This window comes from Rhamphochromis sp. 'chilingali', assembly GCF_963969265.1.
Source record: "Rhamphochromis sp. 'chilingali' genome assembly, chromosome: 2".
Lineage (NCBI taxonomy): Eukaryota > Metazoa > Chordata > Actinopteri > Cichliformes > Cichlidae > Rhamphochromis > Rhamphochromis sp. 'chilingali'.
Genome location: NC_137930.1, coordinates 65,454,657 through 65,481,685, shown reverse-complemented (window position 1 = coordinate 65,481,685; position 27,029 = coordinate 65,454,657). Strand labels below are relative to the sequence as shown.

The 27,029-nt window shown below is 40.7% G+C and overlaps 1 protein-coding gene across 1 annotated transcript; it reads right to left on the bottom strand.

Moving 5' to 3' along the window:
• slc41a2a (solute carrier family 41 member 2a) lies at positions 1 to 26,976 on the bottom strand. Its single transcript, XM_080906907.1, has 11 exons — positions 26,826 to 26,976; positions 25,564 to 25,982; positions 25,367 to 25,474; positions 15,062 to 15,133; positions 14,771 to 14,915; positions 9,452 to 9,598; positions 9,085 to 9,232; positions 8,774 to 8,853; positions 1,000 to 1,131; positions 773 to 921; positions 1 to 681 (listed from the first exon to the last, which is right to left on the bottom strand). Exons 2-11 carry the CDS (start codon positions 25,912 to 25,914, stop codon positions 505 to 507), a joined length of 1,509 nt encoding a protein of 502 aa, XP_080763033.1. The 5' UTR covers positions 25,915 to 25,982; positions 26,826 to 26,976; the 3' UTR covers positions 1 to 504.
• Between the last annotated feature and the right edge of the window lie 53 nt (positions 26,977 to 27,029).

Genomic DNA, 27,029 nt, shown 5'->3' with positions numbered 1-27,029 from the left:
GAATACAAATTTGCAACATTATAAAAAAAGATTTAAAATGCAATACATCTGAATAGGCCTCCACATAATGTTTCATTGCACTTTCATTTCTGTACTAAGAGAAATTACAGGGGGAAAAAAAACATATTGTGACAACACACACACACACACACACACACACACACACACACACACACACACACACAGTGAAGCACAAGATGAAAAAAATTGCACTCTCGCTGTCATGGTTTGTCTGTTTTCGTGACGTCCTGACTTTGTAAGTACATGATGGTTTGCAGTGGATTAGACAGACACAAAGATGTGAAATGTGCAAAAATTAAGAGTATTTGTATGTGTCCTGTAGGTGTGTTTCTTGTGTTTTAAATAAACACCTTAAGGCAGAAAACTGTGTTACTTGTTCATAAAGGTGAAGGCACATTTGTGTGTTGCAAATCTTCAGTATTACTTGCATTTTGCCTTTTAAAATAATAAGCACTATAAGGGTTTTGTTTTCTCATTTTGAATCTACACACTGCCTGGATCACCAATGCACCACAGCATGAGAAAAGCAATTGAAAGTAGAGCAGTCCCTAGAAGATCTCCAAGGGCTGTGAGGTAAGGTATTGAGTAACTGTCGGGGTCTTTACCCCTCCTCCACAAACAGTGAACCAAACAGTCAGCCATGCAGAGCAGAATTAACACCTAAAAAAAACAAAGAATGAGACATAAGATCACAGCAGACTAAGTTGCTCTATGCAAAGAGAAATAGCCTGTCAGTGCACATTTGACTTACCTGAATCAAAGATGCAAACAAGAAGGCGATGGTGAAGAGAGGACTTGGCAAAGTGTGGCCTCCTTTGATCAGGTGAATAACATGTAAGAAGATCAACTGACCAGGGATCACCAGGAGAAGCAGAATCTTAGCAGATCGATGGTTTGCTCCTGCCCAACAAAGGTGAACGTCAGATTGTGTTGGCAAACTGTGTTTATTATGTAAATTGTTTCAAATTAGATTTTTACCTGAACCAAAGAATGTGTGCCAAGGGTTGGAACAGCTCTGTCGACCCTCAGGCAACTGCCCCGGTGAGTATTTCAAATGCAGATGAGTTGAAATACGACTAGATTGTATGGAAACGAGATTTCCGCCAACACCTCATGAGAAAAGAAAAGGAGCATTTAAGCCAGCTTTTGTGCAAGTAAAGAATAAAGAATATGAACAAAAAAGGAGAACATTCAACTGGTGACCAACCTAATGTATGTATGCACTGTCAGGAAAAAAATAAAAATAAATATATATATATATATTATTTTTTTATTTTATATACATAACGTTGCACTTTTGCTGTAACAAACAAATTTCCCACCTGTGGGACTAATAAAGGTCATCTTATCTTATCTTATATTGTGTGCTGTGACAAAACAAGGGAAACTGTGCCACAATTAGCATGAGAGTCAAAAACTTCTTTTTTTTTTTTTAAATTCATTTCAGGCACAACAAAATACATATATTGAACATAAAGTGCACAAAACAAAAAACAAAAATTACCTGAAAAGGAGTGGGACGAAGAAAACTTATTAAATCCCACCCCTATACTCACTCATCAACAAAAACAATAAGCTTCCCACAGCTACGCCCATCGTTACAACCAAACAAACCATCAACAGCCGCGGGCACATGCAAGCATCTCAACGGCAGCTCGCAAACAACAATTAGAACCATCATAACTAAATACAGAATATATAATAATTATAAATTGCGTTACCACAGGTAACAGGCAATAATAATTACATAGTGACAAACACACATACATACATACATACATATATATCTACACGCACATGTAGTAGTAGTATTTATTTATTGTCATTGTCAAGAACAATGAAATTGCGTTTGGGGCTTCCATACAACCCAAAAAAAGAAGAAAATAATAAATACCCCTTAAAACCCAAGTGTACATATTTAACCCAGTGTGACTCCAATGCAATAAGACAATCCTTAGCAATAATGTTCGTAGAAATTCAGACAAAGACCTGAGAAACATGACAAAATACAACAATGCAACCCATTCAATATTATTGTACTGTGAGATATGATATCAGATATGATAGTTATCTATTTACGAAAGAGGGGGGGGGGGGGGGGGGGGGGCAGGAGGGGGAAGAGAATAAAGATATGATGCACCAATGCAGACCAGTTCATTGCTATTAAGAAGTTGGAGCCTCACAGCCTGTGGATACAGGCTGTTGGCCAGTCTGGATGTTCTGGCCTGTATAGACCTGTACCTTCTCCCTGAGGGCAGCAGATGGAAAAGGTGGCGCGCAGGGTGATGTTGGTCCCGCAGGATACTGTGCACCCTCCTCAGACAGCGAGTGGGGAAGATATTACTGATCTCTGGCAGACTTGTTCCAATAATTCTGCCAGCTTCTCTCACCACCCGCTGGAGTGCTTGCTGATCGGCCTTGGTGCAGCTGGGGAACCACACTAGAAATCCATACGTCAGAACGCTGCTGATGGCACAGTTGTAGAAGTTCAACATCAGAGATCTGGGAATGTGTGCGCTCCGCAGTCTCCTCAGGTAGTAGAGGCGCTGTTGGGCCTTCCGTACAACTGAGGTGATATGGTTGCCCCAGGACAGGTCCTCGGTCACAGTTACCCCCAAGAATTTAAAACTGCTCACCCTCTCCACCGCCTCACTGCCAATGAAGAGAGGCAGATGGTTGTTATGACCCCTCTTCCGGAAATCTACAATGATCTCCTTGGTCTTTTTGGTGTTTAAGACCAAGTTATTGTCGTGGCACCATGACTCTAGTTGTTGCACCTCTGTCCTATAGTTTGTCTCATCATTGTTGGATATAAGTCCGAGCACTGTAGTGTCATCTGCAAACTTAACAATGAGATTGGACGCGCAGGAGGAAATACAGTCATGGGTGAAGAGAGTGTATAGCAGAGGGCTCAGAACACACCCCTGAGGGGCACCGGTGTTGACCACAAGGGTGGAAGAGGTGTTCTTACCCACTCTGACACTCTGTCTACGGTTAGTGAGGAAGTCCACAATCCAGTTGCACAGAGAGGAGTTAAGTCCCAGTTGGTGGAGTTTGGGACGGAGTTTGTATGGCCGGATATACAAACTCCGTCCCAAACTCCACCAACTATATATATGTACATACATACGCACACTTTTTTTTTTTTTTTTTTTGGAATCCATACCAGCAATGGTAAGAGAACAGACATTACAGAGCACACTAAACCATCATTGAGTATACTGTGACCAGACCAACTGTTTGTAGAGGAATTTAAATCTATGAATATTTTTGCATTGTTTCAGTTGTAAACTCAGACTATTCCAGATTTTCACACCACATACAGACACACAAAAACCTTTACGGGTTGTTCGAGTTCTGGGTAATTTGAATTCCCCGAAGCCTCTCACATTATAAACCCTTTCTCGAATTTCAAATATAATTTGTAAATTTGTAGGTAGAAGTTTATTAAAGGCTTTGTATAAGATTATAGATGTATTGTAATTAACCAGATCCTGACTTTGCCTGAAGAAAGAGTTTGTGAGTATGATCTAGATAACCAGCCTTGTGAATAATACGCAGTGCTCGTTTCTGTACTGTGACTAATGGATTAGTTGTATTTTTATATGTGTTTCTAAGAATTGTACTGTCCCAAAATCAGACTTCTGGTCATGTTTCAGAGCTACAAATACCATAAAATGTGACACAAACAAAAGGAAAAAATAGCATTTCCACCATAAGCTTCCTAAGAGAAAAACACAAAATGCTACTTTGCTGAAGGGAAAGTGGGAAGTAAAAATCCTCATTAATATTTTGACTAGTGTTTCATTGAATGAGAAATATTATGTGTGAAAAGTACCATAATTATTTACTCCACTATTTTCAGTTACTGTGTGTATTAAAATACATGTGTACAACTCAATTTGACCAAAGGACAGTTAACTTGTTAAAAAAATTCTAAAGCACTGGAATATCACATATATGGTACTAATAGATCATTTATTTTACATCACATGTATTTGTCTCACAACACAGAATGTTTTGAGAACTTTTTGAGCTTGAGTGATCTGTATCTATCTAAGACGAAGACTCTGTGTGGGTGTTGATGTTGTACTTAGACTCTACATGTAGCTTGGGAAATGGATTGTACCCATGCTGCTCAAGGTGTTTTTCATGGCAGAAGGATGGGCTGAATGGTTGCAATACACAAGGCCATGTGGCCTCATAAAAGGTTTATCAGAGCAAGAGCCACATTGGAGATACATTAGAGATAAGAAATAGGAAGAGAACAGTGAAGTATCTGCTCCATAGGTTGATTCTGTTCATCTGGACGTAGCGTTTTCAGTGGGAGAAAGATTTTGTCACTCATCCAAGTGACTTCTTCAGTCTCAGCTGACTGCAGGTTTCCCCAACCTTATAAACAGTACATTGCACCACTGAAGGAACAATGGGCTGGGAGGTCAGTTCCTTCATCATAATTATGCAAATTCTCATGACCATTGATCAACAACCACTGATCAATGGCCATGAGTACCATTCACAGAGAGTTGGGGAATGGCTGCAATCACAGCATTGTAAGATGGCGAAAGATGTACCCTTAGGCCCCCTCCTCGATTCAGAAATGGTCTTTCCCTTTTCACGTAAATGGCCTCCTGGACTCGGCGCTCAAACCTCCCTGTGCACGATGTGTACATCCTCATCATTGAAAGAGTGTCCACTGGCCTGTAGGTGTAAATAGACTGCAGAGTCCTGGCCTGACGAGGTAGCTCTTCTGTTTTGTGCCATCCGCTTCTCCAGAGGTTGTTTTATTTCTCTGATATATAAATCCTGGCAATCCTCCTGGCACTTAACAGCGCACACTATGCTCCTCTGTTTGTGTCAGCGGACCTGATCCTTGGGGTGGACCGATTTTTGGCACAGTGTGTTTTGGGTTTTAAAAGCCACAGAGACACATATTTACTTACCTGGGTGATTGAGAATGCATCAAGATGTAAAGTATCAGATTTTCTGAACATCTGTCAGGGCAAGGAAATCACAGATTGGGCAACCTTGGTAGAAGCCGTGGAGCTGTTGATGTTGCTGGTCCGCATATTGATTTTGTTCAAGTCTGTTTGGTACAGCTTTTTGGTCCAGGAGTTCCTTTTGTTTATTTTCTCAACACATTATTAAAATTGTATTTCAGTAAATTATTTTCATGATTAAATTAGCATTTTTTTTTATTCAGTTTAGTGAATACAGGACTGTGTGGTCATAAAATGATTTCAATCTTCCATTAAGTTAAGCCCCTTATCTACAAGTAGAACACTGCACTGTGCTTCATCATAAATACTTATGAATAAGATAAAAAATAAATAAACTTCATGCCAATGGAAATACAAGTGTTTTCTAATAGTGTTCCCTAAATCTATGGAGGAGCAAACCTAACAAAACTTAAAAGAAAGAAACAAATGAATAAACAAAGAAGCAAAGAAATATGAAAAGAATCAGGGTGATTATGCATGTAAAAGTGGAAAAGCCCTTGCACAGAATTCTAAAGAACTTCACATATTTTTGGTGTCAAAGACTTGTTGCCTACAACAAGTAAGGACTATGCATATTCATGTATTCATGTTTTGAAAAGCAAATTGCTTTTAAGATAAAAGATCCCAGTTGTAGGATTGACTGTGCAAATTACAGCTAAAGGAGAGAAGTCTTCCCCAGATCGCTCTCTGATTATCAGATTCTTATCCAGGTCGTCACACTTTCAGATCTTTAATAGGCCTTAAACTGTGGCGACAAGATAAAGTCCCAGCTGTGAGTGTGGAGTCCTTTTGAAATTTAACAGTCAGAGCGTCTGTGTAGACAGTGACGTGTGTTCGCAAGATAGTTTCATCACTGGGACCCGAGTAAACTCTAAGTTTTTGCATCTTTTTTAAATGCTACAGCTCTGTTCTAGGATGCCCTCTGGACCCAGTGGAGGTGGTGAGTGACAGGAGAACGGCGGCTAAGCTGTCATCCCTGATGGACAACATCTCCCACCCCATGCAGCAGACTGTGACAGCACTGAGCAGCTCCTTCAGTGGGAGACTGCGGCACCCACGGTGTGGGACGGAGAGATTTCGCAGGTCTTTCCTCCCCACTGCTGTCAGACTCCATAATAAAGACTTTAACTGATCAAGCACACACATCCATACATATGCAATAATACTAAGTGCAATAATCCTTTCTGTCATCGTTGTATTTTTACTCAGTTGTATATAGTATTTGTATTTGTATTCTATTTTTATCTTATTGGATATTTATTTTATTCTACTGTATATAGTATTTTATTCTATTCTGTACAGTTGTGTACTGTATTTATTCTTATTGTATTCTAATTTTTGCCTCATAACTTTTGCACTGTCCACTTCCTGCTGTGACAAAACAAATTTCCCACGTGTGGGACTAATAAAGGTTATCTTATCTTATCTTATCCACTGCGATTGGTTGATAGAGTTGTTGTTGTTGTGTCTTTCAATAATGACATATAAAGTATCTTAATCTTACAGGGAATGGCTGTCAGCTGGTCATGTGAGACATGGTTTACCCAACATTTTATAGATTTTGATCATTTTGTTTAAAGGTGCAAGTTGCATGCAGTTTAAACATTTGGATCCCTTTGCAGGATTTGACTTAACCAATAGCTTGAGCCAAGAGCTTTGGTTAAATTCCAGGTCACGTTGTTAATTGTCTAGACTAAACCTACAGTTGTAGTTGGAAGTTTACATACATTCATTGGGGGTCTTTCAACTCTCTTTTTCCAGGGTGGTATGATTTTACACCATACATCTGTAACGTATTTAAAAACAAGAATTAGGTGCACAGGTTTGAACTTGTCACGGCTGCCGAGGCGAGCCGTGTGGAGTTAGAAGAAGGACCCAAGATGCAGGCAGTGGATGAGATGCCGGTGAGTTTATTTACACAGTGGTGAGAAGGCAAAACAGGCAAGAGGGAAGACAAAACTAAAGACCTGAACTGGGAAAGCTAAATGACAAACCTGAGATGAAACAAAAAAGGGAAGAGAGGCAGAGAGACGAGCAGGACACCGAGGAACACAGACTGACGCGGAGTTACACAGACGAACCGGCAACAGGCAGGAGAACACACAGGGCTTAAATACACACACCAGTAATCAGGGGATGAGAGACAGGAGGGCAACACAGCTGGGAGGAATCTGGGCTGACGGGACAGGGGAAACGTAAACTGATCACACTCACATACGACACGGACCTTCACAATAAAACAGGAAACTCAGATACATGGAACCAGACAAGACATTGAACTAAACAGACAGATTCACAAACAGATGGGGAGACACCATAGACAGACAGATACAGACGCAGACTCAGAGGCAGATCGAAAATAACACAGAACTTAAACAATCATCATCTAGAAAATGATAACAAACTAAAAGCGCTGGGTCACCGACCCAGGACCATGACAGAACTTATTTTGGATTTTCCCTAATCCAGCAGTCCCCAACCCCTGGGGACCACTTTATCATTTTTTATCGTTATTTTGTAATTGTTTTTATCGTTAACTTGGTTTCCCTGGGTCTTTTCCCATGTGGTATGAATACATCTCTTTTTTTGATACCGATACTGGTTTTGTTTGTATTTTTTTGTATTAGTGCGCGACACCTTAAAGGCCAGTCCGTGAAAATATGGTCGGACATAGACCGGCCTGTGGCGCAACTTTACTTTACTTATTTGCCATTGTAAAAATGTCTTTTAGTGACTCTATCAACTAATGGAAAGGGATAAAAGTGGCCTTTTAACAAGACACAAAAATAGTAACAAAAAGAACTATAAAAACTAGCAATTAAAAAAAACTACATACAAACAAAAGGAAGAAATAGCGTACAAAGAACGGGAATATATGCAAAGATTGGCTTGTTGCTATCTATCAGCAATACAGAACCACAAATGATTTTTCAACTCATATTACTGGTCATATTATTTTACAAGCAGAAATATAATACTTCTTTCACTGGAAGAGGTTTGAGTTCCAGGTAATACGGATGCATACGCAAACATCCTGGGCGAACCAGCACAAAACTGTCCTCGGAGAGTAAAAGGAACACTGCTGAAGAATATACAGCAATGCATATTAACTTATCTATCTTGGCTGACATTTTAACTTCCTCATAATAAATTTTTAGGGCCTGGCTTCAGCTCACTAAATCACCTCAAGTCGCAAATTTTGACACAAAGCTGTGGTGGTCCAGCTTTTCAGATCCAATTAATATCAAATCACTCATAAAGATCTTTTGGAAAAGAGTAGAATTCTTAGAACAGAGTTTATTAAACATTGTCATATGAACAGCAGAACAGTACATTTTGCAGCAAAAATAACACGTAGAAAGCAAGCAAAGCAAACTAAAGTGAAGCAACCTTGGGGTGTACAGCCTTAAAGCACATCTGGCAAAGACATACCAAAGGACAGACAGGAAAAAGGCAGCAGTCTGGGGTATATCGACCTTCCTCTTATATAGGATCAGCATTGGGTACCCTTTCATTCTTTGTTCTTTCTTTTCATCTTCAACTTATGATACATAACTTTCTGACCCTACCCCATTATTTCTCAAGGACCGGTCTTACAGCAGGATTATTTTTTTCACATGTTCGCTAAGAATAGAAATTATGATTATGCGAGCATTACCAAATTATGTACAAAATGTAGAATTGTCCATACATTACATCAATATGTTGTTATGATCTCAAATACAAGAACACAAATAAAGAGAACAACTCACCATTTATGACAGGGGCATAAACTATAATCCCTGCCAAGTTTGGATCTAATACAGTCTTGTCCAGAATAACTCCTCCAATACTAGAAGAAAGACAATCAAAATAATACCAGTAAGAGGTATGTGAGGGTATTCATAATATTTTTCTATTATCTTTTTCTAACATAAAGCAAACGAGTTAATGGTATCAAATGATCAAATTGTTATTATAGAAATTATCCATATGATGACTTACTGTTTGTTTGCTTTATTTAAAAATTCACACTAGAGAACACCATCAGGAAATCTGAACATGTGAAAGCAGCAGAGAGTACCTGCTGATGAGCATTGCTATAATGATGGGTTCCCAGCCTGTGTGCAGCAAGATTTCACTGGCTGGATGTTTGGATGAGGCAGCCACCCAGGCAGGAATCAGGCATAAAAACAATAGATTTACCAGATACAACACATATGGATAAAGTTCTGTCAAAAAGAAAAAAGAGATTATTTTGCCTTTTATTTTCTATCAGGATTTAGTTGAAAAAGTAAAGGCTGTGATCTTGGTGGACTTGGGTGAACTGGTGTCATTTGTTGGCCAAAAGTAAAAAATACATGACTTCTAGCACTTGCACCAAATATACAGCATTACTCTTCACTGTTTGTACATTCAAACCAGACCATGTTATGGCCCTTATCTCTCACCTATAAAGGAGTAGAACCACTGACTGAAGCATGCCAACAAGGCAAGAGTGATGAGATCTCCAAAGCTGGCTGCTATCAGTGTGGCCACATTGTCAGGGTTGATTCCTATCCGCTTGGAGCCAATGATCACTCCCACCATAACGATACCTTGAAGAAGTTAAAGACAAGCTAAAAGTGTTCAGTGTTCATTCTGCTTGAGCATTTGACCTTAAAAGATTTTCATTCAAATATTTCAGCTTTAATAGAATAAAGTAATATAGAGTCAAGAATGAATGGAAAGCAAGGGCCAGAGTTCATTCAGTTGTAACCAAAAACACATTTTAATGGGGAAAATTAGGAAAAAATTTTATCATTTTGTAGTATTCAGGTCACTGCTAGAACACTACGCCCAATAAATAATAGTAGTAATTGAATTATTTTAGACATTAGACATCAGTAGCTGTGAATATGTACTGTGTGCATTGTAGCTACAGAGCAATAAAGATGATATGAAATGATGTCTGTGAAGGTCCTCAGTAATCCACGTCATCATAGTCTACGGAGCTAAAAAAAACCGTGACATCTCATCCGAGAAGCTTCTTTAGTTCTAAGAGCAATTGGTGGAGAGTCCTACATTTTTAAGCCCTATTGGGAATGTTAATAAGAGGGTCGTGGACCCCCTATTGATCCCCTGCCTAATCACACGAGCCAAGGTGTGAAAATGGGAGTGGGTCACAATCAGACAAGTTTTATGTGTGAACCCATTGTGAGATCTAGCCCCACCCTATCATGTGATTTACTGAGGTCGAATAGCCCAAGACGTGAGTGGGTGTTAAGGCATCTTTGAACAGACGTAGGGTTTTCAGTGGCAGAAAGATTTCGTCACTCATCCAAGTGACTTCTTCAGTTTCAGCTGACTGCAGGTTTCCCCAATCTTATAAACAGCACATTTGCATAATGACTGAAACCAGCCCACTGAAGGAACAATGGGCTGGGAGGTCGGTTCCTTCATCATAATTATGCAAATTCTCATGACCATTGATCAACAACCACTGATCAATGGCCATGAGTACCATTCACAGAGAGTTGGGGAATGGCTGCAATCACAGCATTGTAAGATGGCGAAAGATGTACCCTTAGGCCCCCTCCTCGATTCAGAGATGGTCTTTACCTTTTCACGTAAATGGCCTCCTGGACTCGGCGCTCAAACCTCCCTGTCCAGGATGTTACATCCTCATCATTGAAAGAGTGTCCACTGGCCTGTAGGTGTAATAGACCCATTTCTGTAATATACTTACATATCTATATTATTGCTAATATATATTGTAATATATCTATATCACTAAAGCACTTCTGGATGGATGCAAACTGCATTTCGTTGCCCTGTACCTGTGCATGTGCAATGACAATAAAGTTGAATTCTATTCTATTCTATTCTAAATAGACTGCAGAGTCCTGGCCTGACGAGGTAGCTCTTCCGTGTTGTGCCATCCGCTTCTCCAGAGGTTGTTTTGTTTCCCTGATGTATAAATCCTGGCAATCCTCCTGAACATAACATATGTTAACATATGTTAACTTAAGATAGGTTAACATATGTTGTAACTTATGTTACTCTCACTGAAAACGCTACGTCCAGATGAACAGAATCAACCTTTGGAGACCTATTCTTGTTTTCACCCCTTGGCTCGTGTGATTAGGCAGAGGATCAATAGGGGGTCCACGGCCCTATTAGGGATACTCCCAATGCGTCTTAAAAATCTTGGGCTCTACACCAATTGCTCTTAGAACTGCAGAAGCTTCTGGGATAAGCGGTGAAACATCTTCAAGAAAGTCAAGAAATCCAGATGCTTTTTTTTTTCAAGCTCTTTAGACCATGATATGAAATTATATTGTTGGGTTTATCTAAGTACAAACCCTGCTGGAACAATTAGACAACCAACTGCAGCAGCAAAACAAGACATAAGACAAAGCTCGTTGTGTGATCACTCGCGAGGGAGGCCGACTAAAGCCAAGCGCTGTTCCTTCCACTTGAACGTTGTTGACCTCGGCCAGACTACAGGTGGCACTCCTTTTATTGTGATTACATGAATATGCATAGTCCCATTAACACGTGATAGTCTCAAACAGACATGTGCGTGTAAGACTTGTAACAGTCCAACTAAGACAAAAGACTGTTGTAACTGAACCTGAACCAAACCTGTCGTGAGGACTAAAAAACTGTGGAGCAACGAGGCTGTGGAGGAGCTTCACACGTGTTTGGAGTCTACAGACTGGGACACAATGAGGGCTCCTTCTAACAGCTTGGATGAGTTTACAGACAGTGTCACCTCCTATATCCACTTCTGTGAGGACAGCATTGTGCTATCACGCACTAGGGTGAGTTATAACAATGACAAACCCTGGTTTACTCCTAAACTCAAAAAGCTGTGGCTGGAAAAGAGAAAGGCGTTCAGAAGTGGAGACAGGGACTGCTACAGAGAGGCCAAGTACAGGTTCACTAAAGAAGTGGACGTTGCTAAACATCAGCACTCCGAGAAGATGCAGCAGCAGATCTCAGAGAATGACTCGGCCTCTGTGTGGAAAAGTTTTAGGAATATCACCAACTACAAGCGTAAAACCCCCCACTCCACTGATGACTTGCTCTTGGCCAACACCCTTAACGACTTTTACTGCCGTTTTGACGAGCCATCAGGCAGCCTTCACACCTCCAACGGCCCCAACAATAGAGACACTTTGGACATTCATTCCCCGACCTCTCCCGTCTCCATAGAGATTGAAAATGTGACGTCATTCAGGGGTAAAACCGCAAAGGATTCTGGGAACGCGTGGCAAGCGGTACTAGCGCATGCAGGCTTTCAATTGAAATCAATTACACAGCGATAAAAAGAAACACAAAAAATGGCAAGAAGCTGTTGTATTATTAACTGCAATAGCCGGTCGCATGACAGCCACGGGAAGCCGACGGGTAAAGAGATCGGTTGTTATCGGATTACGTCGTTGAAGAGAAATTGTTCAATCATGTTTCCGAAGTAACAAAGAGGCGACGGATGGCCTGGATTGCAGCCATTCGAAGACCAAATATAACGTCCCAGAACACTCCAGCTCACAGGTTAGTCTGCTCCAAGCATTTACGCAAAGGTCAGTCTGCTGTTGTAGTTAATGCGTCATTTTTCATAACATAATTGGTGATATAGGTTACAAGCAAGTCTGGCGCTGAACAGAAATTGTCGCGCTATGCTCCTTTGTTTATTGTGCATAAATAGTGAATTGTCCTGACACAATATTGCGTTTCGCTTCTGTTATTATGGTACATTGAGAAAAACATATACTTTTATTCACAGGATAAAACAGTTGTTTTGTGTCACTAATTGCCCAGTACGATTACAGCATACAGTATTATTGTCACTGCTGCATTTCTGTGATGCGTACCAGAAATTATTTCCACTACTAATTAATTACCGTTAACCTCAAAGGTCCTATTAATAAACAGTTAACGAATGTGTATTTATGAAGACAATTTGTGAGACTGGTAGACTTACCTTTGTTCGTACAATGGTCTTTCATTCTACACGATGCATTTCAAGGTCCTGTACCCATCCGTCAGTAAACTGTACCTGGGCTTGTTGCAGTGACCTGAAGTTACTAAACTTCATGAGTGTATGCACTCACTCTAAGAACCGTATAATTATAAATCTGAGCGTGGTGAAAGTTGGGCAGCGCGCGAACGTCTTTTGTCCACTCTGTTTGCTCTTAAGGGTCTGACCCTTTCACTCCTTTGATTTTTTTCCTCGTATCTTTTCTTTGACTTTTCATCAAGTCTGTCTTTGTATGGACCGGCATTGTTCTCCTTCATTTTGTACATACCTTTTTTGGGGGGCAAAGAAAAAGCAAAAAGGTATTGGAACCGGAGAATGAACGTTTTGCGGTGCTGCAAATGCTTGCGTTTGATGCATTGCTTTGATTGTTTCCCACTAGTACCTGGCATGCAATGCGCGAAAATCACGTGGTCTGTCAATCTCTATAGAGCCATCACCACCATCAAACACTTCACCTACAACACCCCCCTCCACACCCCACACCAAGGAGGATTTCACACCACCTTCTCCCACTACAACCCTTCATATTCATGAAGCAGATGTGATGAAACAGTTCAAGAGTCTGAATGCTCGAAAAGCTCCTGGCTCAGACGGTGTGTCTCCTGCCACCCTCAGACACTGTGCAAACGAGCTGGCCCCAGTGTTCTCTGGCATTTTCAACTCCTCGCTGCAGGCATGTCATGTGCCTGCCTGCTTCAAGTCCTCTACCATGATCCCTGTCCCCAAGAAACCAAGGATCACTGGACTAAATGATTACAGACCTGTAGCTCTGACATCTGTGGTCATGAAGTCATTTGAGCGCCTGGTTCTCTCCTACCTCAAGACCCTCACGGCCCCCCTCCTGGACCCCCTGCAGTTTGCATACAGAGCCAGCAGGTCTGTAGACAATGCTATCAACTACACTTCATCCTGCAGCATTTGGACTCCCCAGGAACCTACGCCAGGATCCTGTTTGTGGACTTCAGCTCCGCCTTCAACACCATCCTTCCAGACCATCTCCAAGGCAAGCTTTCCCAGATGAATGTGCCTGATCCTATCTGCGGGTGGATTACTGACTTCCTGACGGACAGGAAGCAGCATGTGAGGCTGGGAAAGAACGTCTTAATGCTCAATTCTGATTTTTTTGATCAAATCCGATTTTTTTGTCTGCTTGTTCACACTACAAATAAAATGTGACAGCAAACGCGCTCTAGTGTGAAGCGGCCCACATGTGGAAAAGAAGATGATGGTCCTTAATATAAAGACTTCGGACTTCGGAGTCAGCTGCTATAAGAAGATCATTGGTTATTTTTATAAGTGCTGTTTCAGTGCTATGGGAGGGGCGAAAACCAGACTGGAAAACATTGATTGCAAATGAAAAATCCTTCATTTGCAATCAATGACCTCATGACCCTATATAAACAGGAAGTACTGGGGCGGCCCTTCCCACACACCTGGTTTAGATATAGGACCTGAATAAATGAACAAACATGGTAAGTGTAACCAAAGCAACATAAAGAAATATAATTTACCAGACATTTGCCTGTGAACAGAAGAAAATTCAAATGACCTGATGGTTAACAGTATTTGCTTTAAAAAACATATGCATGAATGTAATGGATGTAACTACTATTATGGTTGACTGTAAAATAACAAAGAATAAATTCTCAATATCGTTAAGGGACAAGTGGTAAATGAGTTCATGCCTAACCACTTTGTCACAGAGAGGTCAAGGACAGTGTAGTAATGGCAAGTTATTATTTACCTTGCAGCAGTGAAGCCACAAATGCAGTAGAAACACTGGTTGAGCATAGGAGCATTATATGATTAAAGGGCATCTGTCCTTCTGCCATCCAGCCCAACAGAGATGCCATTAGGGAAGCCAGCAGGCCCAGCACTGTAGCTTGTAGCTTGTTAAATGAAAAGAATAGTGAGAAAATATCATTCCTGGCAGACAAAATGTCATACTGCACAGATAAGCAGATATATTGAAATTTATCCATATATTTTGTCACAGTTTTTTATTTCCTTGTCTTTTTGAATGAAAATGATGTACCTGCTTGAGTGCCAGGTTTCCAGCAATCAGCATCCACTTTTCTCTGGGAGAGTCCATTTTTCCTGCATTCACCTGACAACATCAAACATTTTATCTCCTTAAAAAATGTGCTTCTACAATTTAATTACATGACAAACCCATTTAGCTGATGGAGATACTATCCATCTATCTTCTCTCGTTTATCCAATTCAGTGTTGCAGGAGGTCTGAAACCTATCCCATCTATCACAGGACAAAGGGTAGGGGACAGCATGGACAAACTTGTATACACTGAACATATATACTATATAATCATATATACTGACATACACTATATGCCTACACTAGCGTTTTTATATATTGGACTCACCATGTGTCAAGAGATGTATTCTAAATACACTTCTTCAGCTGAGAGTCAGAGAGTGGAGACACACAGTTTTACTTGCAGCACGAGAGTGAGGGCTCCGGGACTCGCACTCTGCCACTGCCCTGGTCTTTATTTATATACAACAGTAGGTGCGTTCGTTTATTGCATTGGAATGTGGATGTGTATATGTGTGTGTGTGCGTGTGCCAGGAGAGGCTCCTCTACCTGGTACAAAGTGAAACTGCTTGTTAAGCTCTTATCTAGAAGGTACTGTTCCTTCCCTGCATGATAACGGGTCACAGTGAATTAAAACAACAGTCTGAGTCATAAAGAGGTCATCATGCAGTATTCTATCATATGCAAACTTATATTATTAAAAGATTATACTGACTACTAAGTACAATTTTCTATTGACACCATGTTAAGCATTTAACAGCATAATTAAGATTAATTTGTAACTTGTGATTGTGTTATGACCTGTGGTGACATGCCAAGACAAAGGGTTAATCGAAGTTGGCCCTGCTGAAGATGCACCTCTGACAGCCTACACTGTCCAAAGTTGTCAAAAACCTGTCATGAATAAAATTTATAGCTTACTTTTGGCAGCAAAACTGACAAAACTGTCAGGCAGATTAATCGTTTCTACTGCGAAGCCGTCCTTGCACCTGTTGTTTCTGAATTTCTCACTCACTTTGGCCATAAAAGGACTGATTAAAATGATGGATGAAAAGGTCTGGGAAGGGGTGCCAGGAAGTTATATAAGACAAGTGCTGAAGATCAAAAAGAGAACAAAAATGAGTAAAATCAACATATTAACTGGAGTTAATATGTTAAAGTATCGATGTTTGTAAAATTGGGAAAATACCTATCGTTTTAATTTAAAACTAAATAAGTAAAAAGACAAGAAATGGAAAGTTACCCAGCACCAGGATGATGGTTTGTGGACTCCTATAAAAAAGTCAGGTAAGCTTTTTCCATCAGTTACCTTGTATGTCTCTGCTGTTTGTGCTTAAAGGCTCTACACCCCATGGGTTTGCTTTGCTGCTTTGCTATGTGTTGTGATGTACTGTTCTGCTGTTCATATGACTGTGTTTAATAAACTCCGTTTAAAGTACTGTGCTCTTTTCCAGAGGATCTTTTGAGGCAAATTTGATTTTAATAGACTCTAACAAAACGGGATTTCCTCGTCATTAGCTGGATAACAGTTATCATGTTATCATACGATCCGACAAGATCACCAGTCTATTGCAGCGCTAATTCAGAAACAGACAATCATACGTGCACACATTCTCACTCTCAACTATGACCAGTTAACAATGACCAGTTAATTTGATTCTATACATATATTTGGGGTGGAAGCAAGAGTTACCCGGAGAGAACCTACAAAAACGTGAGGAGAGCATGCAAACTCCAGACAGTGGGGCCTCAGGTGGCCAGTGGATTCAAATCCAGGACCTTCCTGCTGTGAGGCAACAGTAAGAAGACCAGAGTTGGGTAGTAACGAGCTACAGTGGGGCAAAAAAGTATTTAGTCAGCCACCAATTGTGCAAGTTCCCCCTCCTAAAATGATGACAGAGGTCAGTAATTTGCACCAGAGGTACACTTCAACTGTGAGAGACAGAATGTGAAAAAAAAATCCATGAATCCACATGGTAGGATTTGTAAAGAATTTATTCGTAAATCAGGGTGGAAAATAAGTATTTGGTCAATAACAAAAATACAACTCAATACTTTGTAACATAACCTTTGTTGGCAATAACAGAGGTCAAACGTTTACTATAGGTCTTTACCAGGTTTGCACACACAGTAGCTGGTATTTTGGCCCATTCCTCCATGCAGATCTTCTCAAGAGCAGTGATGTTTTGGGGCTGTCGCCGAGCAACACGGACTTTCAACTCCCGCCACAGATTTTCTATGGGGTTGAGGTCTGGAGACTGGCTAGGCCACTCCAGGACTTTCAAATGCTTCTTACGGAGCCACTCCTTTGTTGCCCGGGCGGTGTGTTTTGGATCATTGTCATGTTGGAAGACCCAGCCTCGTTTTATCTTCAAAGTTCTCACTGATGGAAGGAGGTTTTGGCTCAAAATCTCACGATACATGGCCCCATTCATTCTGTCCTTAACACGGATCAGTCGTCCTGTCCCCTTGGCAGAAAAACAGCCCCATAGCATGATGTTTCCACCCCCATGCTTCACAGTAGGTATGGTGTTCTTGGGATGCAACTCAGTATTCTTCTTCCTCCAAATACGACGAGTTGAGTTTATACCAAAAAGTTCTACTTTGGTTTCATCTGACCACATGACATTCTCCCAATCCTCTGCTGTATCATCCATGTGCTCTCTGGCAAACTTCAGACGGGCCTGGACATGCACTGGCTTCAGCAGCGGAACACGTCTGGCACTGCGGGATTTGATTCCCTGCCGTTGTAGTGTGTTACTGATGGTGACCTTTGTTACTTTGGTCCCAGCTCTCTGCAGGTCATTCACCAGGTCCCCCCGTGTGGTTCTGGGATCTTTGCTCACCGTTCTCATGATCATTTTGACCCCACGGGATGAGATCTTGCGTGGAGCCCCAGATGGAGGGAGATTATCAGTGGTCTTGTATGTCTTCCATTTTCTGATGATTGCTCCCACAGTTGATTTTTTCACACCAAGCTGCTTGCCTATTGTAGATTCACTCTTCCCAGTCTGGTGCAGGTCTACAATACTTTTCCTGCTGTCCTTCGAAAGCTCTTTGGTCTTGGCCATGGCGGAGTTTGGAGTCTGACTGTTTGAGGCTGTGGACAGGTGTCTTTTATACAGATGATGAGTTCAAACAGGTGCCATTCATACAGGTAACGAGTGGGGGACAGAAAAGCTTCTTACAGAAGACGTTACAGGTCTGTGAGAGCCAGAGATTTTCCTTGTTTGAGGTGACCAAATACTTATTTTCCACCCTGATTTACGAATAAATTCTTTGCAAATCCTACCATGTGGATTCAAGGATTTTTTTCCACATTCTGTCTCTCACAGTTGAAGTGTACCTCTGGTGCAAAGTACTGACCTCTGTCATCATTTTAAGTGGGGGAACTTGCACAATACTTTTTTGCCCCACTGTACATTTACTCTGTTCCATTTACTTGAGTAAGTTTTTGAAAAAAGTATACTTCTAAAAGGACCATTGAACCATACTTTTTACTTTTACTTGAGTAAAGGGGGGCTTGAGCAGAGGGAGGGGGACTCTGTATTTAGGTGCATGAGGCCTGGTGCAACAACGGGACAATTATAAACAGTCACTGCTCCCCGAACCTCGAGTACATGTCAGTAAAATGCCGGCCTTTTTTTCTACCAAGATGGCTAACAGTAGTGATCATCACCGCTGTGTACATGCCACCTGACACGACGTGTAAACACAACGCTGTCTATCCTGCTGAACACCATTAACAAACAGCAGCAGGTCCACCCTGAAGGTGTTTACATATTTGCAGGTAACTTTAATAAGGCCGACATAAAGACTGTACTCCCAAAGTTCTATCAGCATGTAAAATGTCCCACCAGGGGAGAGAACACCCTAGATCATATTTACTCCAACATCAAGCATGCATATTGTAGGGATTAGAGAAATTATTTTACTGCTATTGTCCAGATTACCATTGCATTAATAATACAGTTTACAGTATTGATATTGTATTCAGATGTTTAAACATATTGGTACCCAATTAGCCTTTATTACAGGTGCAGCTATAACCACCTTAAACTGCTGAGTTGAATCTATATTCTTAAATGCTTTTGAATGCTTTTTATAATCTTAAATGTTTATAGGCAGATTACATTGCATTATATGAAAGGCTCACCTTTGAATATAATCTGGGCCTAAAAGTCTTGACAGGAAACTGCAGGTTTGCAGTTATATAAGAATATACTTTTATATTATTTTATTAAAGATCACCTCCTCCAGGGTGGAGAGCTTCCTGCCAACAACCACAACCAGGCTCCACCATCAGCCAGCAGGCCACAGCCAGGCTCCACCATCAGCCAGCAGGCCCAGCCAGGCTCCTCCATCAGCCAGCAGGCCACAGCCAGGCTCCACCATCAGCCAGCAGGCCACAGCCAGGCTCCTCCATCAGCCAGCAGGCCACAGCCAGGCTCCCCCATCAGCCAGCAGGCCCAGCCAGGCTCCCCCATCAGCCAGCAGGCCACAGCCAGGCTCCACCATCAGCCAGCAGGCCCAGCCAGGCTCCCCCATCAGCCAGCAGGCCACAGCCAGGCTCCACCATCAGCCAGCAGGCCACAGCCAGGCTCCCCCATCAGCCAGCAGGCCACAGCCAGGCTCCTCCATTAAGCTTCTAGTAGTGGTTCTTGCTTATGAGATTTATTCAATATATTACACATATAGTTTCAGTTGTGTACGTGCTGGCCTTCTGTCTGATGAAAGGTTATGAGCAGAGGTGAGACAAAGTGCAGCTGAGGTCGTGACATGTACACACACACACACACACACAGTTGATAGATTTAGTTATAGGTGAGAGGTTAATCATGTTTTTCTTGCAACTGCAAAACTGTCTCTGCAAAAAAGAACAGTTTCTTGCAGGATGTGGGCCTGATGTTTCAGACGATAAGCGAGTGTCCGGCAGCGACAGAAAGACACCTGCCGTGGAGACGGAGACAATGTTCTTTTCAAACTGTGTTAAAAGTCATTGTGGTTTTGATTTGACGTATGCATGTATTGTATCTGATGACGCATGAGGGGGCGTTAACCCTGATGAATCAAAAGCAATCTGAAGTGTCTTTTTGGGTGGAGATCTACAGCTGATGTTTTGCAGTGTACATCTCACCACGCTGCGTGTGGTCATTAAAATCAATTGTTTGACCAAGCTCTTCTGGACCATGGTTGTTTTTACTCTCCTCCTCAATATTTGAACCCTTAACAGAGTCATACCCCTCCCCCACCTTGGCCAGTCCGACCACCTCTCCCTCCTGCTCTTCCCAGCCTACACCCCCCTCAAACACAGTGCCAGGCCCACCACAAAAACTGTTAAAAGCTGGCCTGAAAATGCTCTCTCCAAACAGCAGGACTGCTTCACAAAATCAGATTAGAATCAGAACACCAGGACCTAGAAACTTTCACAGGATCAGTACTGGACTATATCAAGTTCTGTATTGGAACTGTGACTGTGGACAAAAGCATTTGGGTTTTCCCAAATCAAAAACCCTGCATACTTTCACCAGAATCTTGAACCTCTCACTGATCAGGCAGCCATCCCATCCTAGTCACTCTTGGCCTCTCCCCTCTCACATGTGCCTGGATAAAGGACTTTCTTACAAACGGACTCGGCCCTCATCTCTCCTCCACTCGCACACTGAGCACTGGGTCCCCACAGGGCTGTGTGCTGAGCCCCCTCCAGTATTCTCTCTACACCCAAAAATAACCTGGAACTGAACACTAAGAAAACCAAAGAGGTCATTGTCGACTTCAGGAGGCACAGCACGGACTCAACCCCCCTATACATCCTCATCTCCGCTGACATCTCCTGGACAGACAACATCTCAGCAGTAGTCAAGAAGTAGTCAAGAAGGCCAAACAGTGGCTGCACTTCCTGAGGGTCCTCAGGAAGTACAAGCTGGACTCCAACTTGCTGCTGACCTTCTACCGCTCGTCCATTGAGAGCCTGCTAACATACTGAATCACAGTATGGTATGGCAGCTGCACTAAGGCAGACAGAGCGAGGCTTCAGAGTGTAGTCGAGGCAGCACAGAAGATCATTGGCTGCCCTCTTCCCCTCCCTGATGGACATTTATTTCTCCTGCTGCCTCAGCAGAGCAGCACACATCATCAAAAACCGTTCCCAGCCTGGTTTTAGCCTCAGCACAAAGACCCACAGCCTCAAGAACAGATTCTTCCCAAAGGCCATAACCACCCTTAACTCATACATGCGCCAATAACACAGTCCCACCCCCAATTTTTCCATTTACCTCTATAAACCACGACCGTGCAATACCAAATTCTATGTGCAATAACCCGAATCGTATATACATAAAACTATTTATTTACATATTTACTTTTTTACTCTGGATTGTATATTTGTACATTTTATATACTTTTTCTGTTAATACTGTTCAGATGTATATAGTGCTGCAGAACTGTGCACCCCCCAGCCCACCCACACATGTTTGCACTGAGTTGGAGATGCTCTGTATCTCACTGTACAACTGTATAGTGATATTTGACACTTTTTTAAATAATTCATTTCACACATTAGATAACTACTAATAATGGATCATCCCGCCAGTGGAGTTACCTGTAACTCTTTCACCAATCAGATATAGCCATCCAGTCACATGACCAGTGTGGAGATACAGAAATTATTTTACTGCTACAATATAACCCGCATTATTAACATTGCATTAATAATATACCCTACAGCATTGATATTGCATTAAAGATGTTTATTAAAGCTACTGCCACCATATTAACCTTTTTATTACAGGTGCAGCCATAATCATTTTATACACATTGCATGTTTGTGCTCATTCAGAGTTGATGCTCAGTCTATTAAAGAAGGTTTTAAGCTTCGTGAAGCGCTATGTCTTCACATACTGTGTAGGTGACTTGGAGCACAGAAGGATTGCGTACATGCTTACGACACGCATATAATCCAGAAACCTGTCAGGCCAAAGGCCTGAAATTCATTTAGCTTCTAACCGCATTTTAGTTTGCTTAGTAACAGATGACAGAAGACAAGTCAAGAAAAGGACAAGCTCTCAGGGACCATCTAGGCTTGCAACTCATTGCCGTGTATGGAAGGTGTTATAGAAAGAGGAACTTCTGTGTCTGTTTTTAGCCATCTAAGATGTACCTTTTAATCTAATCGATGTATTTGATCTGTAGTCGACGTGAGAAGGGGCATTAACCCTGATGTTATAAAATCATTTTCAAGTGTATTCTTAGCAGGAGTCGTGTGCTGATGTGATGCTGCATACTTCTTCTCCTGCGTGTGTTTTAATAAACTCATTGTTTGATTGCACTCTTCTGGGCTTCTGTTGGTTTGTTTCATTGCTCAACATTTTTTGGATTCGGGACACCAGTTACAAACTGTGACGGGCAGGGCGGACCAAGCCTTTCAAACTAGCGGACACACGGAAAGAAGAAACACAGAAGACAACTGCCCCAAAAACTCTGTAACATAAAAATGAAACTAGATCTTATTGATTTACTGCAAAAGGACTCTAGAAGTAAAAGTTGCACGGCTTTTGTCTTGCAATCTAATCATTCAAATTAATGGGTAGTTTTGACAGTTTTTTGCTGCATTTTGACAGGTTTATGACTTATAGTTTGTAAACAAAAAAAAGGGGTCCAGATGGAGATTATTATTAGTTATGGATTACTTTGACAACACAAATTGTCCAAAGTTTTAGAAATTCCTAATTAGTAAGATTTGTGGTTAATTTTTTGCACTATAACTTATTTTCATAAAAGCCATAAACATGTCAAGTAGGATTTATTACTTTTAACTGTAAGACTGGCACAACAGCCATTGTTTCTGATCCTACGAGCTGACCCTGACTATAAATCTGTCAAAGTAATGAAGACGGCCTATAAGGTCTGGGAATAATGCCCAGAAAGTTATGTTATGTTATTGGTTGTCATTTGCTTTGTGTTCTTTTCCTTCTCTGTTGTTGTAAAGTTTTGTTTTATTGTTTATATGACTGTTCAACAAACTCTGTTCTTTTCCAGAGGATCTTTTGGAGCGATTTGATTTTTAATTGGATCTTTAAAAAAATGAATCCACAAGTGACAGGTTTGATAAAGTTTATATACAAGATCCAACAGTTTCTCTCCAGCTAGCTTAAGTGTCTGGTTTTTCAAATACATACTAAGCCTTTAAACAACATATGTTTTTCCAGATCGTCTTTCCTGTGCATCTCTGTGCATTCTTGTGTGTCATAAAATGCAAGTTGCAGAGTCAAATGGAGACTGGAATCTTTATTGAGGCAATGCATCCAAGAGAGGCATCATTAATCTCTGCAGGGAAGGGCAACAGGAGAAGATGCAAACTGAAACTTTAAATAGATACAGGAGGTATTTATGAAGAGTAGAAAGGCTGGGATTAAAGAGCACACCTTAAACTATGTGTGATGATAACAAAAGAAGCAAAGCAAAGGACAAGGCACCAGATACAGAGGACTAACAAAATAATACAGGAAGTAAGTGAATGGAGAATCTACAGTCGTTGCTCTGAACACTGAAAAGTCAACTCTGCTAGGTTTTACAATGGGTGATTTGCACTACCGTAACTCTTCGACCAGTTGGGACTTAGGAGACATTTCAAATGGTTAGTGAAAGAGAAGTCGAGGTTTACGAAACATTACATGTGCATCATTAGAATGCACGAGCCATGACGGTTCAATCACAGGTAAGAATTGATGACGCATGAAGCAGAGATGCGGGTGTGGAGAAGTGGCAATGCCTAAAAACACCTGGAACTTTGTAATATAAAAGGGACAATATATTAAAAAAACAGAGTGGTCTTAGGCTCAAAAAATGTTTTTGTACATATTTAGTATAGTTCATATTTAAAGCTGATGTTGTGTTACATTTGTTCATGTTGAATATCAGTTTCCACTTAACTATAAATCTGAAAAAACTGAGTCTATTTTGTGTTTTTTCCCACTTTAAACTGTTCCATTGTCATAACAATACAATAATGTAAAATGACTGTCAGATATTGAAAGCGGAGGTTATTCTGAAAAGTGCAAAAGCATTCGCTTATAGTATGATTTCTGACCCTTTTACAGCCAAAATTACCAAATAAGTCCAGGCTGCCTGTATGTATATTAATGTATACATAGCAAGAAAAGGAAGCAGTTTACTATCAATTATTTACTATCTATTATAAAACACTACTCTTAAGCAGTGGTGTTTCAAAGACATCATTATGTTCTGACTTTATTGAGTTGCATTTTGGTAAAACCTATATGGATTTGGTAAAGTGATCAGAATAGGATTCCCTTAACTGGCAGTAATGTGTTTGAAAGTTCTACTGTGTGAAAAAAGATCTTGACTTTCTTTATTTATAACTTTATTATTTAAGTTTATTTCTGTTCGTACTTTTAACTGTTGAAAATTATTCTGATAATTTAATCACCAAAACCAATCTCTGATGATAACACCTCTGTGATGTGTGTGTGTGTGTGTGTGTGTGTGTGTGTGTGTGTGTGTGTGTGTGTGTGTGTGTGTGTGTGTGTGTGTGTGTGTGTGTGTGTGTGTGTTTGCATTATGCACTCGCTCCAGGGCACCGAAACACAGGGTAATGAATATCTTGGACTAATGCCCCCATATCCTCTGGCTTTTCAGCCCAAAAAAGAAAGACATGTAGCCATGTGTTGTTGCTATGGCCCCTTCTGCAGATAGAACAAAAGACAATACTTGATCCTGGCACGATGGCATTTCCCTTTGCCACCAGTTGACACTGATACTTGTGTCTCATGAACTAGCAAACATGTCTAGTCTGGTAGGGTCGTGCATGGGTTGAGGGGGTGGGGGTTTTAAATATCTACTACTGTAATATTAGTAACAGAAAGGGGAAAAAATTTGATTCTTGTGATTTGAAAAATGAATGTGCTCCAGTGTTACAGTGCAGATTGTGGATGTTAGGGAAAATGTTGCAAATAAATTTGGTAACAATTGAAAATGGTATTTTCTAAAAACAATGTGCAGTCAAATAAACATTTTTGGAGTATTGTTGGAATTTATTTGTCTCAGTATGATCCACATGTATGATAAAAAAAAAAGGGGGGGGGGGGGAATTATAATTGAGAATTTGGCTGTTGTCAGTATACCCTTCCATTGTATCATTTTTTTTTTACTAATCTTTAACTTTTTAAATCATAACTTTATTTAATAGAATGAATAGTGGTTGTCTTTATGTTTTTAAATTCAAGCTTGTAGTTTTTCAGTAAAATATGTAAAATTACACACTCACAGCAGTCGAGAGTCTTGAAGCCAGAGTCATTTCCAAGTTTCCCTTCATGCCTAAAACAGCTGGGACCAGAATTAAGATCTCTGTGATTTCTTGGAACACCTCCCAGCTCTGCCCAAAAAACATATAAATAAAATACATATTGCAAAATATTTATGTAAAGAAAACAATTTTAAACATTGCAGTGTTCTGTTCCTGACCTGAGCAATATCGAGCAGTATCCCGGCAGAAACTGTTCCAAGCCCAGCCAACAGAAATGGCACCAGAATCTGCACAACCATGGAACAGATGGACTCTTCGGGTGCACCTGAGACATTTGCATCTTTTGGTTGAGGGGATCTGGTGAGCCGTGACCTGCCATAAAGCTGATTTGGGAGCAAAAAATCTGTCTCGGTGTACTCCTCTGGCTCATAATAGATATTTTCATTAGAAGTAAAATGCTGTGAGTTTCCAGAGAACTGGGATAAAGATGTGTTGGATCTGTTTTGTTGGCTTGGGGAAACAGAATCACTGTGGGTCAGTTTTGTATCCTGTGACTCTTGGACAACCATGGTGCAAACTTTGGTTCAGCGATATGTTGCTCCAGCTGCTCCTACGCCAATGATTAGAAAAAGTTGATCTAAATAGGAAATAGAAAAACTTGTGTCATTGCCAAGTGTGCAACTTTCATATAGAGATAGAGAGAGGGTTTCTTGTACAAGCCTGTTTCAGAATCATCTGATTGCAAGGATTGCTTGAATTATCATTCTTCATGCCCGTTTCACATCAGTATCACTGAGGCTGCATTGTCTTGCAGAGACAGTGCTCTTTATTTGAAATTCCTTAGACATGACCAGGTACTAAACCACTGAGGTTGGCAGTTTATAAGATGGGAAATGGACAAAATGTGTTACTTTTTAGCTACTTTTTATCACAAGCTAAAATAAAAAATTACAGACTATGTCAGAATCGAATTCGTCCTTTTTTTTGTTTTGTTTTTTTATTTTGTTATTCTTCTTTTCAGTTGGGAATGTTAATATAACAAAAATACAGTATCTTATAATCACAAGACATCCAACATATAATAACAAAGATATACTTTTATTAAGATAAGAGTTTAAGCAGGTTCTAATTAACAAACCCTTAAATGATCAAAAACATACAAATATCTAACAGTACTAATCCAAATATAAATAATTTTGTTCTTAGTTTTTACGGTTATCAATGCGGACTCTTGTATTGCTGAACCCACCAGATACACTTAAAAAAGTGTATCCGGTTTGAAGATTAACATCAAATTGGTTAAGGACAGAAAAAAGGACTCCGTTGAGAATTTTGCACTGCTTACTTTTTCCTGGTGTTTCGCCATCTCTCCAGTACCTCTGATAACAAACTCCCTTGATAATGAAACATTTCTTGTTTTAATCTAAGACACTCCAGTCTCTTTTTTTCCAAGTTAAAAAACAATGAAAATGTGCCTTACCCTTTTCTTACACCATAAGTGAACAACAGGAGGGCATCTCTTCTGGCACACTGCTGCTGAGCGTGACTCTTCCTTGTGGTTTCTGTTAATGTCTGAATGGTGTGTTCAATCTCCAGTGTGGCAATATTCTAACAACCCATCACCACACACACCTATCTGTCTGTCTATCCTGAGTGTCAACTCATCTAGTGTTCCTTCCTCAGA